At 54.0% G+C, this 12158-nt stretch overlaps 5 protein-coding genes across 5 annotated transcripts; 3 read left to right on the top strand and 2 right to left on the bottom strand.

Annotated features, from left to right (window-relative positions):
- Nucleotides 1–86: 86 nt before the first annotated feature.
- Nucleotides 87–910, top strand: CTRU02_213597 (Cwf15/Cwc15 cell cycle control protein; the record flags this gene model as incomplete). The annotated part of the gene is made up of 3 exons (XM_036730068.2): nt 87–119; nt 178–804; nt 857–910. The coding sequence occupies 3 exons, from the start codon at nt 87–89 to the stop codon at nt 908–910; spliced, it is 714 nt and encodes a 237-aa protein (XP_036578329.2).
- An 826-nt stretch (nt 911–1736) lies between these two features.
- Nucleotides 1737–2741, top strand: CTRU02_213596 (RNase H domain protein; the record flags this gene model as incomplete). Its single annotated transcript, XM_070206090.1, has 1 exon — nt 1737–2741. The coding sequence occupies one exon, from the start codon at nt 1737–1739 to the stop codon at nt 2739–2741; it is 1005 nt and encodes a 334-aa protein (XP_070060122.1).
- Nucleotides 2742–3084: 343 nt separating this feature from the next.
- CTRU02_213595 (60S ribosomal protein uL1) lies at nt 3085–3918 on the bottom strand (the record flags this gene model as incomplete). The annotated part of the gene is made up of 3 exons (XM_036730069.1): nt 3085–3347; nt 3408–3711; nt 3832–3918. 3 exons carry the CDS (start codon nt 3916–3918, stop codon nt 3085–3087), a joined length of 654 nt encoding a protein of 217 aa, XP_036578330.1.
- A 504-nt stretch (nt 3919–4422) lies between these two features.
- Nucleotides 4423–9185, top strand: CTRU02_213594 (HEAT repeat protein; the record flags this gene model as incomplete). Its single annotated transcript, XM_036730070.1, has 3 exons — nt 4423–4517; nt 4608–5461; nt 5512–9185. 3 exons carry the CDS (start codon nt 4423–4425, stop codon nt 9183–9185), a joined length of 4623 nt encoding a protein of 1540 aa, XP_036578331.1.
- Nucleotides 9186–9549: 364 nt separating this feature from the next.
- Nucleotides 9550–11704, bottom strand: CTRU02_213593 (uncharacterized protein; the record flags this gene model as incomplete). The annotated part of the gene is made up of 2 exons (XM_036730071.1): nt 9550–11093; nt 11164–11704. The coding sequence occupies 2 exons, from the start codon at nt 11702–11704 to the stop codon at nt 9550–9552; spliced, it is 2085 nt and encodes a 694-aa protein (XP_036578332.1).
- Between the last annotated feature and the right edge of the window lie 454 nt (nt 11705–12158).

Below are 12158 nucleotides of genomic sequence, written 5' to 3'. Positions count from 1 at the left end.
TTTGGAGAAGGTCCCAATCACGTCTAGTTTCCAACCAACTTCAACATTTCCAACATTATTTTTGCGCCCCAACACAGCACGTCAAGATGACCACCGCTCACCGTCCCACCTTTGATCCGGTATGTTCTACATCTTTGTCTTCTCCGCCGATGTTCCTCTGCTAATGACTTGTTATAGGCTCGAGGCAAAGAAGCGCTCCGTGGCCCGGCCTACCATCAACGCCTCCTGCCTGCACACACCCAGCTCAAGTTCCGCCAGGCCGGCCAGGGCGGCGAAGCTGACGATGAACCCCGCGACCTGAGAGCCGAGCTTCTCGCCGCTGAGGCCGCTCACTTCTCCAAGAAGAACGGTGGCGCACCTCCCTCCGCCTCCCCAGATGACGATGAGGCGCCTGCCAGCGGCGTGAAGCGCGCTCTTGAGGCGGGATCACAAGCGGACGGCGAAGAAGATTTTGAAGCGAAGCGGCGAAGGATACTGGAGGAGTCAAGAGACATAGATGCCGATTCAGAAGACGACGAAGAAGAGGATGACGACAGCGACAGTGACGAAGACAGCGATGATGAGGAGGCAGAGCTGCAACGTGAGATGGAGAAGATTCGGCGTGAGAGGGCCGAGAAGAGGGAGCGTGAAGAAAGAGAGAGGGCCAAGGCCGAGGAGGAGGAGAGAGAGCGGGACATTGCACTGGGAAATCCCCTGCTCAACAAGCCCGACTTTAACATGAAGCGGCGGTGGGACGACGATGTCGTTTTCAAGAACCAGGCGAGAGGCACAGAAGACAAGGGAAAGAGCAAAGAGTTCATCAATGTGAGTTTTGCCGCGCAGGGATAAGATGACGATTATGCTAACATGGAAACAGGACCTCCTTCGCTCAGACTTCCACCGACGATTCATGAGCAAATACGTTAGATAGATACCCACCATCCTTCTAGATGGGAATGAATTACAACCTGTTTTACGCGCCATGCTCATATAAGTGATGTTGTGTCCGTCTACCAGATCTTCACATCGAACTTAACATACTCAATGTGCCGAGGTGCTTCTCGTCAGACAACAATCGCGACCAGCGTTTGATATTTGCAGCAATGCTTGGAGAAGCCAAGGCGAGTCTAGAGTTGCCGCAGAGCAAACGGAGAAATGGGCTTTGCCAACCACCTGTCGATACCTACATTTGTACTTCAGCCTGGCAATGAGTCCACGGAATCAATTACGAAAGTACGCTTCAAGTGCTATAGTACTGGTCGCCAAGACAAAAAAAGGAAACCTCAGACAAGGGATGCTGCCTGCTACCGCACCGTATCAAGGGCATCACTGCGAATCCCCCTTGAACAGATCCTTCACTGGAGAAATGATATCAAGGGACCAATGTACCAAAAACCATTTCTTCTAGAGAAGGGATTTAGCAGTCGTCTCAAAGACTTTATACTCAGATGCATTCGTATGTTGACAGGGCAACATTTTTTGTTTGGTTTGGGCGCCAGGTACCGCTACACCTGAATTGCAACCGGCAAACTGCATGAACTTCTCACCAGTAAGGTTCCGTAAAAGCGAAAGGTCGTTTGGTGGACAAAAGGTCGCATCAGATCAAGGGAGGTATTGATCCGTTTGTTTTGCAGGTTCCCCGCCCCCCCCCCCCCTCCTACAAATGACACCCATACTCGATAAACTCTGAATTCTATTTTCTGTGCGACCTTTGTTCTTTTCGTTTTGCTCGACTATTAAATCCTTGATATTGGAAAATGGTACGGCCAGAGATTGATCACGTGGAGTTACCAAATGGGCAATTCTTGCCTTTTTGCGCACTCCATCGAAAGGTTGTCTGTGGCCGATGCTGTCTTGATTTCAGCCTTGCTCTTGAATCAAGTGACAATGACGACGAGGAAGAGAAGAGCGAGTCCAGACGACAGGGACGTGATCCTCACCAGGGACAAAACAACTCGGCCGAGAAAGGCGGCGACATGGCCGACTACCCTGCCTTGATCGACGCTTTTAAAATCATAAAAACCTACAGTGATGGGGACTCTAAGAGCTCAAATGATGAGGGTACGATTCCGCCGCTGAGAATCCTGAGGATTCCGAGGATTGCGTCAAGGAAAGCCAGCGGTACCGTTTTCCCAAGCGAGTTCTATATGAACAATATATTCAATCAGTCTCCGCAGGCTCTTTTCTCTCACGACCCTTCCTCGAAGCGCTTTACCAACCGGTGCGATCCACTTGAAATACTCATCTACACCGATGGAGCCTGTTCCAACAACGGCACGTTCGCCGCTCGCGCCGGGTGTGGCGTCGTTTTTAAGCCTGCAACTTCCAGCACGGACACGGGATGCTTTGGCTTCCGCCTTGAGGAATGCGGACCTGATGGTAAGCTATACCATCATACGAGCAACCGTGCCGAACTGCGCGCCGTCATCGCCGCTTTGCGGTTCCGCTTTTGGCCTGTTGAGGGATTCAGAAGCCTAGTCATCGCAACAGACTCGACCTATGTTGTCAATGGCGCTACCTCCTGGGCACGTTCGTGGATGCGCAGAGGGTGGGTTTTGAGCACCGGTAAGCCTGTTAAGAACCGGGACTTATGGGAAATGCTGCTCTCGGAGATCGAAAAGTTCCACGAGAATGGGATGAATGTTCGGCTCTGGAAGATTCCTCGCAAGCTGAACACCAAAGCCGACGACACTGCCAAGCGTGCGGCTGCTATCTTTGCAGCGAACCAAAACTTTACTGATTGTTTGGGACTGCGCGACTGAACGCGGAGTTTGCTGAATGCCTCAGTATCTCAACAGCTAGCTCTGTACTTTCTTCTATGCTGAATACCTTATGTTGTACCTCCCAGCAGGCAGGCGGTAAGCAGGGACTGGATGGTCTTATCAACTGTTTATTTACGTATTCACATTTCAGATGGCAAAAAAATAATTCGGAGAAGGAGAATAGTATATTGACCGGCTCCTAATCCGAGCGCAGAGCTTTCTATGATTGCCCGTACTGCTTTTTCCGTCCAGGTTCGGCGTTCTCAGGCATTCATTACAAGCGCGTGAGATCGCAACCCCAGCGGTACTCTACCACAGGCGCCGTAGAAAATTGACGACGCGCTTAGTAGAGGCGCTTGGGGGGAGACATGGTAGCCTTGATGGTAAGGCTGCCAACGTTCTGCCAGCCCTTCTTCAGAAGGGAGACCAGGTAGTTGATGGCCAACATGATGTTGGCGATGAGCTCCTCCTGGGTCATGCCAACGTTGCCGACGGCGACACCCATGCAGAGAACCTTCTTCAGCTGGAACTTGATGGTGGACTTGACCTCGTTGATCTTGCCAGTAAGGTCGTCGGCGTGGGAGACGGGGGTGGGGAACTTGCCGGCTGTGCGACTGTTAGCGATTGCCCTTGTCTCGAAAATCTTTCAAGAGTGGTTCAACATACCCTTGGACAGACCAGGACCCAAGAGACGGGGGATCTGCTTGATCAGAGTCTCGGAAGCGACGAAGGCGTCGTACTTGCGAGCAAGCTTCTTGATCAGCTTCTTGTTCTTGTTGAGCTTCTTGAGATCGTCGGCGGACATGGCGTCAACACCACCGTGCTTGGCACGGTCGATATCGTGCTGGTCACCAAGAATGCAGATGCTCATGTTGGGACGGGGGATGATCGGCAGGCGGACAGTGCCGGAGAAACGCTTGTCACGCTGGGGATCATAGTTCTTGAGGCCGATCTGAAGCTCGACAGACTCCTGTGGTGGACATTAGCGAAGGTGGTTGAAAGAGGACGTTGGGCGACACGAATTGATTTCCTCAAATCACCTGTGATGGCGAATGGAAAAATTTCCGTGGCCGACCGGGAGAACACTAACAAGGAAGTTACGCTTCTTGGTCTCGAGGGAGTACTCGAGGAGCTCGGCGACCTGAGCGCGGACGTTGGCGACCGTAATTTTCGACATCTTGGCGATATCTCCCAGGAATCTGGTGCTTACGGTAGATGTTGATGGAAATTGGGTGATGATCGAAAAAAGAAGGAAAAGTCGAAAAGTTTTGGCGGGGCGGCTTCCTTTTAATTAGGGCAGAGGGGTTGGCGTGTGGGTGTGATCCGTGCACACGTCGTTCCAGAAGTCGTAGGCGATTGGCTGCCGCCACTCGAAAAGGTACCTCCAGAATGAGTCTTACGCCGTCGGCCAAGTCGAGCCCGCCCAATTACCTGTGCCCCTCGGTGAAAATTCATTGCATGTCACTACGCGGTACAGCATTCAATCATTCCGTGATTCATCTTGCATTGGCATTTTATGTAAGATCCAAGGGGAAAAACCAAATCTCGGACTGGGTACACGCCTTTATCGCCACTAACACACTGAGGATCAACACCCCTGTCACTCTTTTGGCCAGTACTTTGGTTCTGTGCCCCTCATTCAACTTACTCACTCGCCGTGCCCCTCCATTATGAGATCGCGATGAAGCAAGATACTGTCCCCAAGTACGAGAGTTTCGTCAACCCCAGCGACTTGCTCAAATGGGTCGAAGAACAACCGGCCGAGTCATGGTCATCGTAAGAAGCATTTTGCATCCCTAAAACTTTTTTTGTTCTTTTTCATTTTTGTTTTCATCGTAGGACTCAATTGACAGTTTGCCCCTCTAGAACTGCGCAAGATGTGTTTGACCATCTTCTATCCCTGGCGGCCCAGCCAAAGGGTGTCTCGGGCAATTCGTGCGTGAAATTGTGCGGGTTTGTCGAGCAAAGCTCCAAGTCCAGCAAGCCAGCCATACAAGAATGGGCCTTCTCTAAAGAGCCCAGTCTGGGCCTGTTTAACTTCTTCATCAAATGGAACGAGACAGAGCAGCACCGGTCTATGAAGTTGGTTCTGGACCTGCTGCCGTCGCTTATGCGGCGCAACCCCGACCAGGCCGTTGCTGAGATGGTCAAGACGACCATCCTTGACACGCTTATCTCCATCATTGGACCACAGTCTTCCAAGCCTTTAGTGAAGTCGTCACTGAAGGCTATGGACTCCTTAACTTCCAAGGCTTTTACTGTTGAGGACATTGCCGAAAGTTACAAACGAACGCAGCCTTCATGTAGCTGGGATTCAGAAATTGCGCTCTGGCAAGATTTCTTTAGACAAATGCTTGCTTGGATGACTATGCATTATGTCTGCCCAATTACAGGCAAGTTTATCGTGACTATCTTCCGTGCTTTGCGACAAAGGTCCCTGAATAACCCTTCAGCTGCGGACATTGAGCAGTTCACTGTCAAGGCCTGGCTCCGCTGTGTGCAATCTGCTATCAATGAGGCGCCGTCTTTGCTTGAAGGCGTCAAGACATATATTTTTCTCCCCCTTTTCAAGGATGACCGCAAGGACGCGGTCCAGATTCTGCAGCAGATCAACAGCTCTTGGTCTGCCTCCGAATCTGGTGTTGAGTTGGATACGTTGGCGCAGCTCAACCTTGCTGTGTTGGAGGTGGGAAAGAAGGTCGGCATGGTTGAAGAACCTGGTATGTGAACTGCTTCCCGAAGTGATTGTCGTTAATGAAGGTTATCTCAGGTGCTATCATTCAGGATCCCTCATCAGTAGTGCTGGAGGAGGCTGTGCTGCAACAAGTACTCTCTCACCCTTCACACGACCTTCGGTCCCTCGCCTTGTCACTCATTATCGCATCTCCGTCAACGACGAGACCCTATTCACCGGCGGCTCTTCGTCTCTTGCAGTCCCATCTGCCAGCGTACTTCTCAGAATCAGATGCGAAGTTCCGCATGGAAGTGCTCAGTAAACTGAAGGATATGTTCAAGAGGAACCGTGGTGCCATCTTCATCTTGCAAAAGAGCTTGGCTCGGCTCAACGCTGCGAAGGCACTACTGGCGCCTGCTGAGGGGAAGCCTAAGCCCGCCCCTAAACCTGCGAAGCAGGCAAACCATCGGACCAACATTCTGTTCTGGCCGGAAGACAAGCTACGTGAAAGCTTGAGGCATCACGAGGATTTCTTGACATGGTACCTTCGCTTCTTGCGATCGGAATTGATTCCCACTGCTTCATTCCAGCGACACTTTACGTCATTAAAGGCAGTCACTTACATCCTGAAGCTCGAGTTCGACCCTGCCAAGACATGGGAGACCGAAGAGGACGACGCTCTGTTCTTCAGCCACTTTGACGGAAGGTGGACTCGAACCCTCCTGGATCTCATCATGGATCCCTTTGATGATGTGCGAGATGCCAGTACTTCCGTGTTGAAGAGCTTGTTCTCAGACAAGCGCTTCAAATGCCTCGTGGGAACAAGGGGAGTATCATCTACTCTGGAGGAGTTATTAACGAGGGCCGAAGATGTCGCAGGAAGGACTGCCCGTGCTGACCATGCAGATGGTGTGGCTAGGACAAACGAGCTTCTATTCAGATTCTACGACGGCAGAGATGCGCAAATCGCACACATTGCGAAATTAGTGGATGTGCTCGAGAGCAAACTCTCACTTGCCGAAGCTGATCTGGGAAATGCCGTTCTGGAGGCGCCTGTCCACGGCTACTTCGCCTCTCTTCGCTACATCTGGCAAGCCACTACTGAGATGAAGTTTTCCGAGGCTGAAGTTGAGGCGATGACAAATCTCCAGAACCGGATTGTGAAATGCTGTCAACGCATTTGGGCCGCCGTTAGGGACATCCTCTGTGACGACTCTCCGGAAGGCCACTTGCCTCAGGAGCTGGAAGATTTCGAGGGACTCGACACGAAGGACCTTCTGAGTTACAGTTTCCGCGCCATTCACGAGTCCAGCAATCTCATGCGCGTCATGGTTCTGCCGCTCAAATCCAAGCCTGTGCAGGGAATCCTGCGTCCTTCGACTGAGCTCTTCACCGCTGTCGGATCTCTTACCTTTGACCAGCTCTCCAACCTGAGACACCGTGGTGCTTTCAACACCGTGTCTCTCTCATTTGCTACTTGTTGTCAACTGGTCAAACGTCTCGACGACCCCAAGGCTGGCCAGGAGGGCGATAAAACACTTCTCGATGTCTGGTACCAGGGCACTAAGGAGTGCATCTTTGCTCAGGCATCCACAACCCGTAGATCTGCCGGTATCCCAGCAATGATCACAGGTATCTTGTCCGCGGACGCAGCAAAGCCTTCCTTCGATCATGTCATCGATGAGCTTGTCACAATTGCCCGCAAGGAAGCCCGCGTCTCGGAAACAGACGGCTCCAAGCTCCCTCAAGTCCACGCCCTCAACTGCCTCAAGGACACGTTCAAAAGCTCTTTGATCACTCAACTCGGTAAATCTGCTCCGCATATCCCGCAGTGTCTAGAACTGGCAGCCGGCAGCCTCAAGTCCGAGGTGTGGGCCATTCGAAACTGCGGTCTCCTCTTCCTGCGCAGTCTCCTGGATAACCTCTTCGGCACGAACGAGAGCAAGGCCACTCTCGAGGCAGGCTGGGATGGGAGAACGACGCGCCTCCAGTACCACAAGTACCCCATTCTCCCGAACGTTTTGCTCAACCTCCTCCGTTCCGGCCGCGAGGTCATGAAACCCAGCACAAGCACGATTGCGGCCGAGTCCGTTTTCCCAGCACTGGACATCATCCGCCGCGCCGGTCCTCCGAAAGCCTCGCGCGATGAACTCTACGAACTCGTCACGGGCTATCTCGGAAGCCCTGTCTGGCACGTCCGGGAAATGGCTGCGCGAGCTCTGTGCTCGTTTCTGCTCCGCGACGAAGACTGGCCTAGCGCCGCAGAGAAGATCATCCAGGACGCCCTGTCGTCCGACTCTTCAAACCGCAACAACCGCCTCCACGGCAGCCTCCTCACAGTCAAGGCCGTCTTTGAGAGACTCTCGGACGTTTCCCCCCAGAAATTCTCGCTGGCCCTCCCTCGCCTCGCCTCCATCCTCCAGAGCCTCGAGGCCAACGCCGTGTCATCCTTCAAGGACTGCCCCGACATCCGCGCAGCCTACCTCGAAGTTCAGAACCTCATCTCCCTCTTCAACCTCACCAGCCCCCAATCCACACCCGCCTCTATCGCTCAACCGCCGCAAAGTGCCCTCCTCCGCACCCAGCTGGCAATAAGCGCGGTACACATCAACCCCGCCGCTTCCTCTCTCCGCGAGACACTACTCTCCACGAGCGGGACAAGTGTCGAGGCAACAATCACAACCCTCGAGACCCTCGCCTCGATCCGACACCCCCGTCTCTCCCCCGAGGAAGCTGCGTCCTACTCCCACCTGTACACCGACCTAGCCCTCTCGACATCGCACCCAGACTCCCGTGCCGCCGCCCTGAACAACCTCGCAGAGACGCTCGACCTCGTCCTCTCGTCGAACCGTGCCGACCTTCTCCCAACCTCCGAGAGCCTCGTCTCTCTCTGGCAAGACGCGTCCTCAAAGGCGATGAACCCCAACCTCTCCAACGCCGTAATCCGCGTCAGCGGCCCACTGATGGCAGCCCTCGTCTCCCGTGGCGCCGCCGAGGCCTCGGGTCTCCGGGGATGGGGCAGAATGATGTCGTCAGCAGGCGAGGATTCAAGCCCCTTCGACACACGCATCGCAGCGGTAGCGTCGCTGGCGTCGTTCTTCTCCGTCGCATCACAGAGAGACAACCCCGACGCCGACGCATCGCTACTACCGGCCCTCGTCGCCCTCTACGACGCGCTGAACGACGACGACTACGAAGTCCGCGACCTGGCCGCCGTCTCGGCCAAGCACATTTTCTCGCAGTCGTTGGCGTCCATGGATGCCGCATCCCGCCTGCTGACCTACATCTCGACAAAGTACCGCTCCGCGCCGGCGTTCCACGCCCTCCTGTTATCCCGTCTTACGGGCCAAGCGCGAGCCGACGCCTGGACCGCTGCAGAGGCGCAACTGACCGAGTCCCTCCGCTTCGACGACTCCTTGTTCGCCGTCGAAGAACAAAACCTCTTCATCGACGAAGTCCGCGAGTCGTACCGCTGGACCGCCGTATTCGAACGGTCTACCGACGCGGACGGCGAGAAACTGGCACAGTGGACCTCGGACGGCCTCGACGCCCTCCTCAAGCTTGCGAGGGAGGTACACACCGACGACGGGCCGCTGGGATGGACGTCGAAGCCGGATGTCTACGCCGTCTGCGCACGCATCGTGCTCTGCGCGACGGCGCTGGCCAAGACGAGCGCCGGGTCCGAGGTGACGAAGAAGTTGGCCGAGTTGAGGAGTGTTGGGGAGGGCGGTAGACTTCACGGGTTATTGCATGAGATGGCTACGATATAGTTTCTTTGTTTCTTACTATTAGATGGAAATAAAGAAGAAAAAAAAGCTGGATATAGATTTTCAATAGAGCTAAAAGTTGACCTTTTGTTTTTTTTTTTGAAAATGCTTCGTGTACAATGCTTCTAGATTGAAACAACGGAACATGGAACAAGAAGAAACAACCGATGGTTTGATAATTGAAAAAAAAGAAAGGCTAAGACGCCCGACGCCATTCAATGCTTCGTAGTATAAACAAAAATCATGTCTCGTCTTCCGCCTCGAGGGTAACAAGCCGGGTATCCAGTCCATGCGATATAACAATTCGACTTCGAGAATCCGATTATCTGCGCCTGAGGGCGAACGACATCCCAAGACTACTCAGGCCCTAGTTTGAGACGCTTTGGGGCACCCTCTCGCCGGCCGTGCTCCATGCCGCAGAATCCTCCCTCTTCAAGCCACCCATGCGGCCCATCTTGGCCACCAGCATGGTGTTCTGGCTCTGCAGCTCTCCAATCTGTCCCTTGAGAATCTCAATTTGCTTCAACGCGACGTCACGCTCGGCCTTGACTCGCTCGAGCTCCATGGCCATGTTTCCCTTCTCTTCCTTCTCAGCCTGTTTTCGACGCCGTTCTTCGGCCTTGCGTTCATCGTGCTCCCGTCGCTCCTCAAGCCGTTTCAGCTCGCGCTTGTACTTTTCTTCCTGCTTTGCAATCTCCTTATCGTGTTTCTCGCGCAGCTTGGCCAACTGTGCCGAATCGCGCTGAGAATCCTCGGCACGCTTGCTAGACATGCGTTCCTGCATCTTATTGATCTTCTCCTGCATTTTCCTTCGACGGTCTTGGAGCTTCTTGAGCTCCCGCTCGTGATGCGATGAAGTACTCTTGCTCAGGGACCCCGCGCCGGAGCCGGACGAGTTCAGAGACATGGCGTCAGGCTGTGGCACGTCAGGGGGAGTGACGGCCTCACCCTCGTCCGTCTTCTCAACAGCAGAGGCGAAGCTTCGGATGGATGAAGTATCGCTCTCATTAGACTCGTCCTCGTCTTCATCTTCTTCAGCTATCGAGCCGTTAGTGCTCGGTGCTTGAAACATGCCGGGCAGGCCGTTCGGCAAGCGGCTTGCCACCACGGAGCCGGCCATCCCGAATGCGCCTGAGATAATACCGTAAAGACCATTGCTGGTTGGCGGATTTGTATCATCCTGTACCGATGCATCAGGCACCAGATTGGATGTTGGCTCCTTGGCAATCTCGGTTGGAGAGGTAGCCTTTTCTAATTCGGCTTCTTTGGCCGCCTCCTTTGACTCCTCCTGCTCGGTATCTGAAGACGCAAAGTCTTCTGAAGCCTTGGCCGTCACCCACTTGATGAATTTTCCAGCGTCACCGATAATTCCACCTGGGGTACCACGATCAATCAAGAACCGAGGCACGTTTCCGCCGGGGTCGCTGCGAGTAACCATAAGCCATTCAATCGATGTCGTTGATTCCTCCTCAGCTCCATCATCGTTATGTCCGGCATCGTCTCTCGCGGGGGCGCTGTCTACGGATGTTCCACGTTGCCGACCGCCCTCCCCTTCCGCCGACTTTTTGGCTGCTCTCAATACTGCTTCTCTTCCCATTGATTCGGCTACAGCCTGCCTTTCTTTTGGGCTGTCGTGACTAAGGTCAATAGATGACCTTGCGCGGGTGATTGATGGCTTATCGGATGGGATCTCGCGGATGATCTCTATCGACTCATACTGGCCTCTGATGTAGCCTTGCCGCTCAGCGCATTCGGGGTGTACGCATGGCTTCGACACAATCATGAATGATCGCAGAGGCCTCTTTCGGCCTTCTTCCACGGGGGCGTTGCCGGAGAACTCGGAAGTAAGGAGCAGGGTTACAAAGTCTCTCGGAGCGGTCGGGCCCGGGAACTGCGCTGACAATTGAAACACTGCGGAAAGGCCACCGTCAGCCAACAGGGCACACAAGCAACTACGGATGGTTGACATGGGCGAGCTCACCTTGCATCTTCCCCGCGCCATCGACAACCTGGTGCACTACTCTTTTGTCCGCGCCAATACCACGAATTGCGCCGGCTCCGGGCCCGCTCTGTACCTTCATGGACTCGGCGAATTCCCTCTCGAGCCCGAGCTTCCATTTCTCATAGGTCAGGCCGTCGTGAACGCTCCGCCGTGCGAACCAGCTGCCCTTGCCGTCTTTGGCAGCGAGCTTGTAAACATTGATCGCGAGCGGGTTGTCTCTAGGGTTGACTTTCACCTCCTTCCATTCCTTTGATAGATCACGCGATAGGCTGAGTGCAGCGGCGGACTGGCGCTGCTGGGAGACGGCATGGTTTAGGTCAGCGACGGGATGGGGAGGGTCGGTTTGCGAGCGGGCACGACCTGTCGTTGCCTGCTTGACGGGCTCAGGGGCGGGAATTGAGTTGATGATTGTTTGGGCATCAGAAAAGACATTTGCGAGGAAGGCTTTGGGGTCTTCTTCCGTGACCGCCGCCCAGGTGACGGGCGCGAGGGACTTGAAGGGCTCGTGATGCGGTGTCATTTTGCTGGTGTTTGCCGTGACACGTTCAATAAGAGTGGGAGGAGAGCGAGATTAGGTGCTAGTCGTTAAAAAGTGATAATGTCATAGCCCGGACTAGCCGACCGAGTGGACCGAAGGAACACACAAAGACAAAACGCAACCGCGGGATGTCGGATAGTGGTGCTTTGGGTTTCTCAGATGTTTTTTGAGAGGTTGCACAACAGGTGATTGTGATCGGGGTCCGTACGGGTGCCGAGGCGCTTCGCAGAAGGGAGCGTTCGTGCAGGAGCAAGGTAAATGCTGTTAGGTGTGTGGTGATGCTTGCTTGTCGGAATTAGGCTGGTTGATTACTGTGCAAAATGGAGACTTTTGGTAATAAACTTCAGGAAGGGTCCTTTGCTGCGGATTGCGGAGGTTACCATGTGGCTTAAAAAAAAAGAAGAAGAAGCGAGTAAGGGTGCGAGGGGGGAGAGAA

This window comes from Colletotrichum truncatum, assembly GCF_014235925.2.
Source record: "Colletotrichum truncatum strain CMES1059 chromosome Unknown Contig_0010, whole genome shotgun sequence".
Classification (NCBI taxonomy): domain Eukaryota; kingdom Fungi; phylum Ascomycota; class Sordariomycetes; order Glomerellales; family Glomerellaceae; genus Colletotrichum; species Colletotrichum truncatum.
Note: the sequence above shows the minus strand (reverse complement) of the source record. Positions and strands in the feature narration are given on the sequence as shown.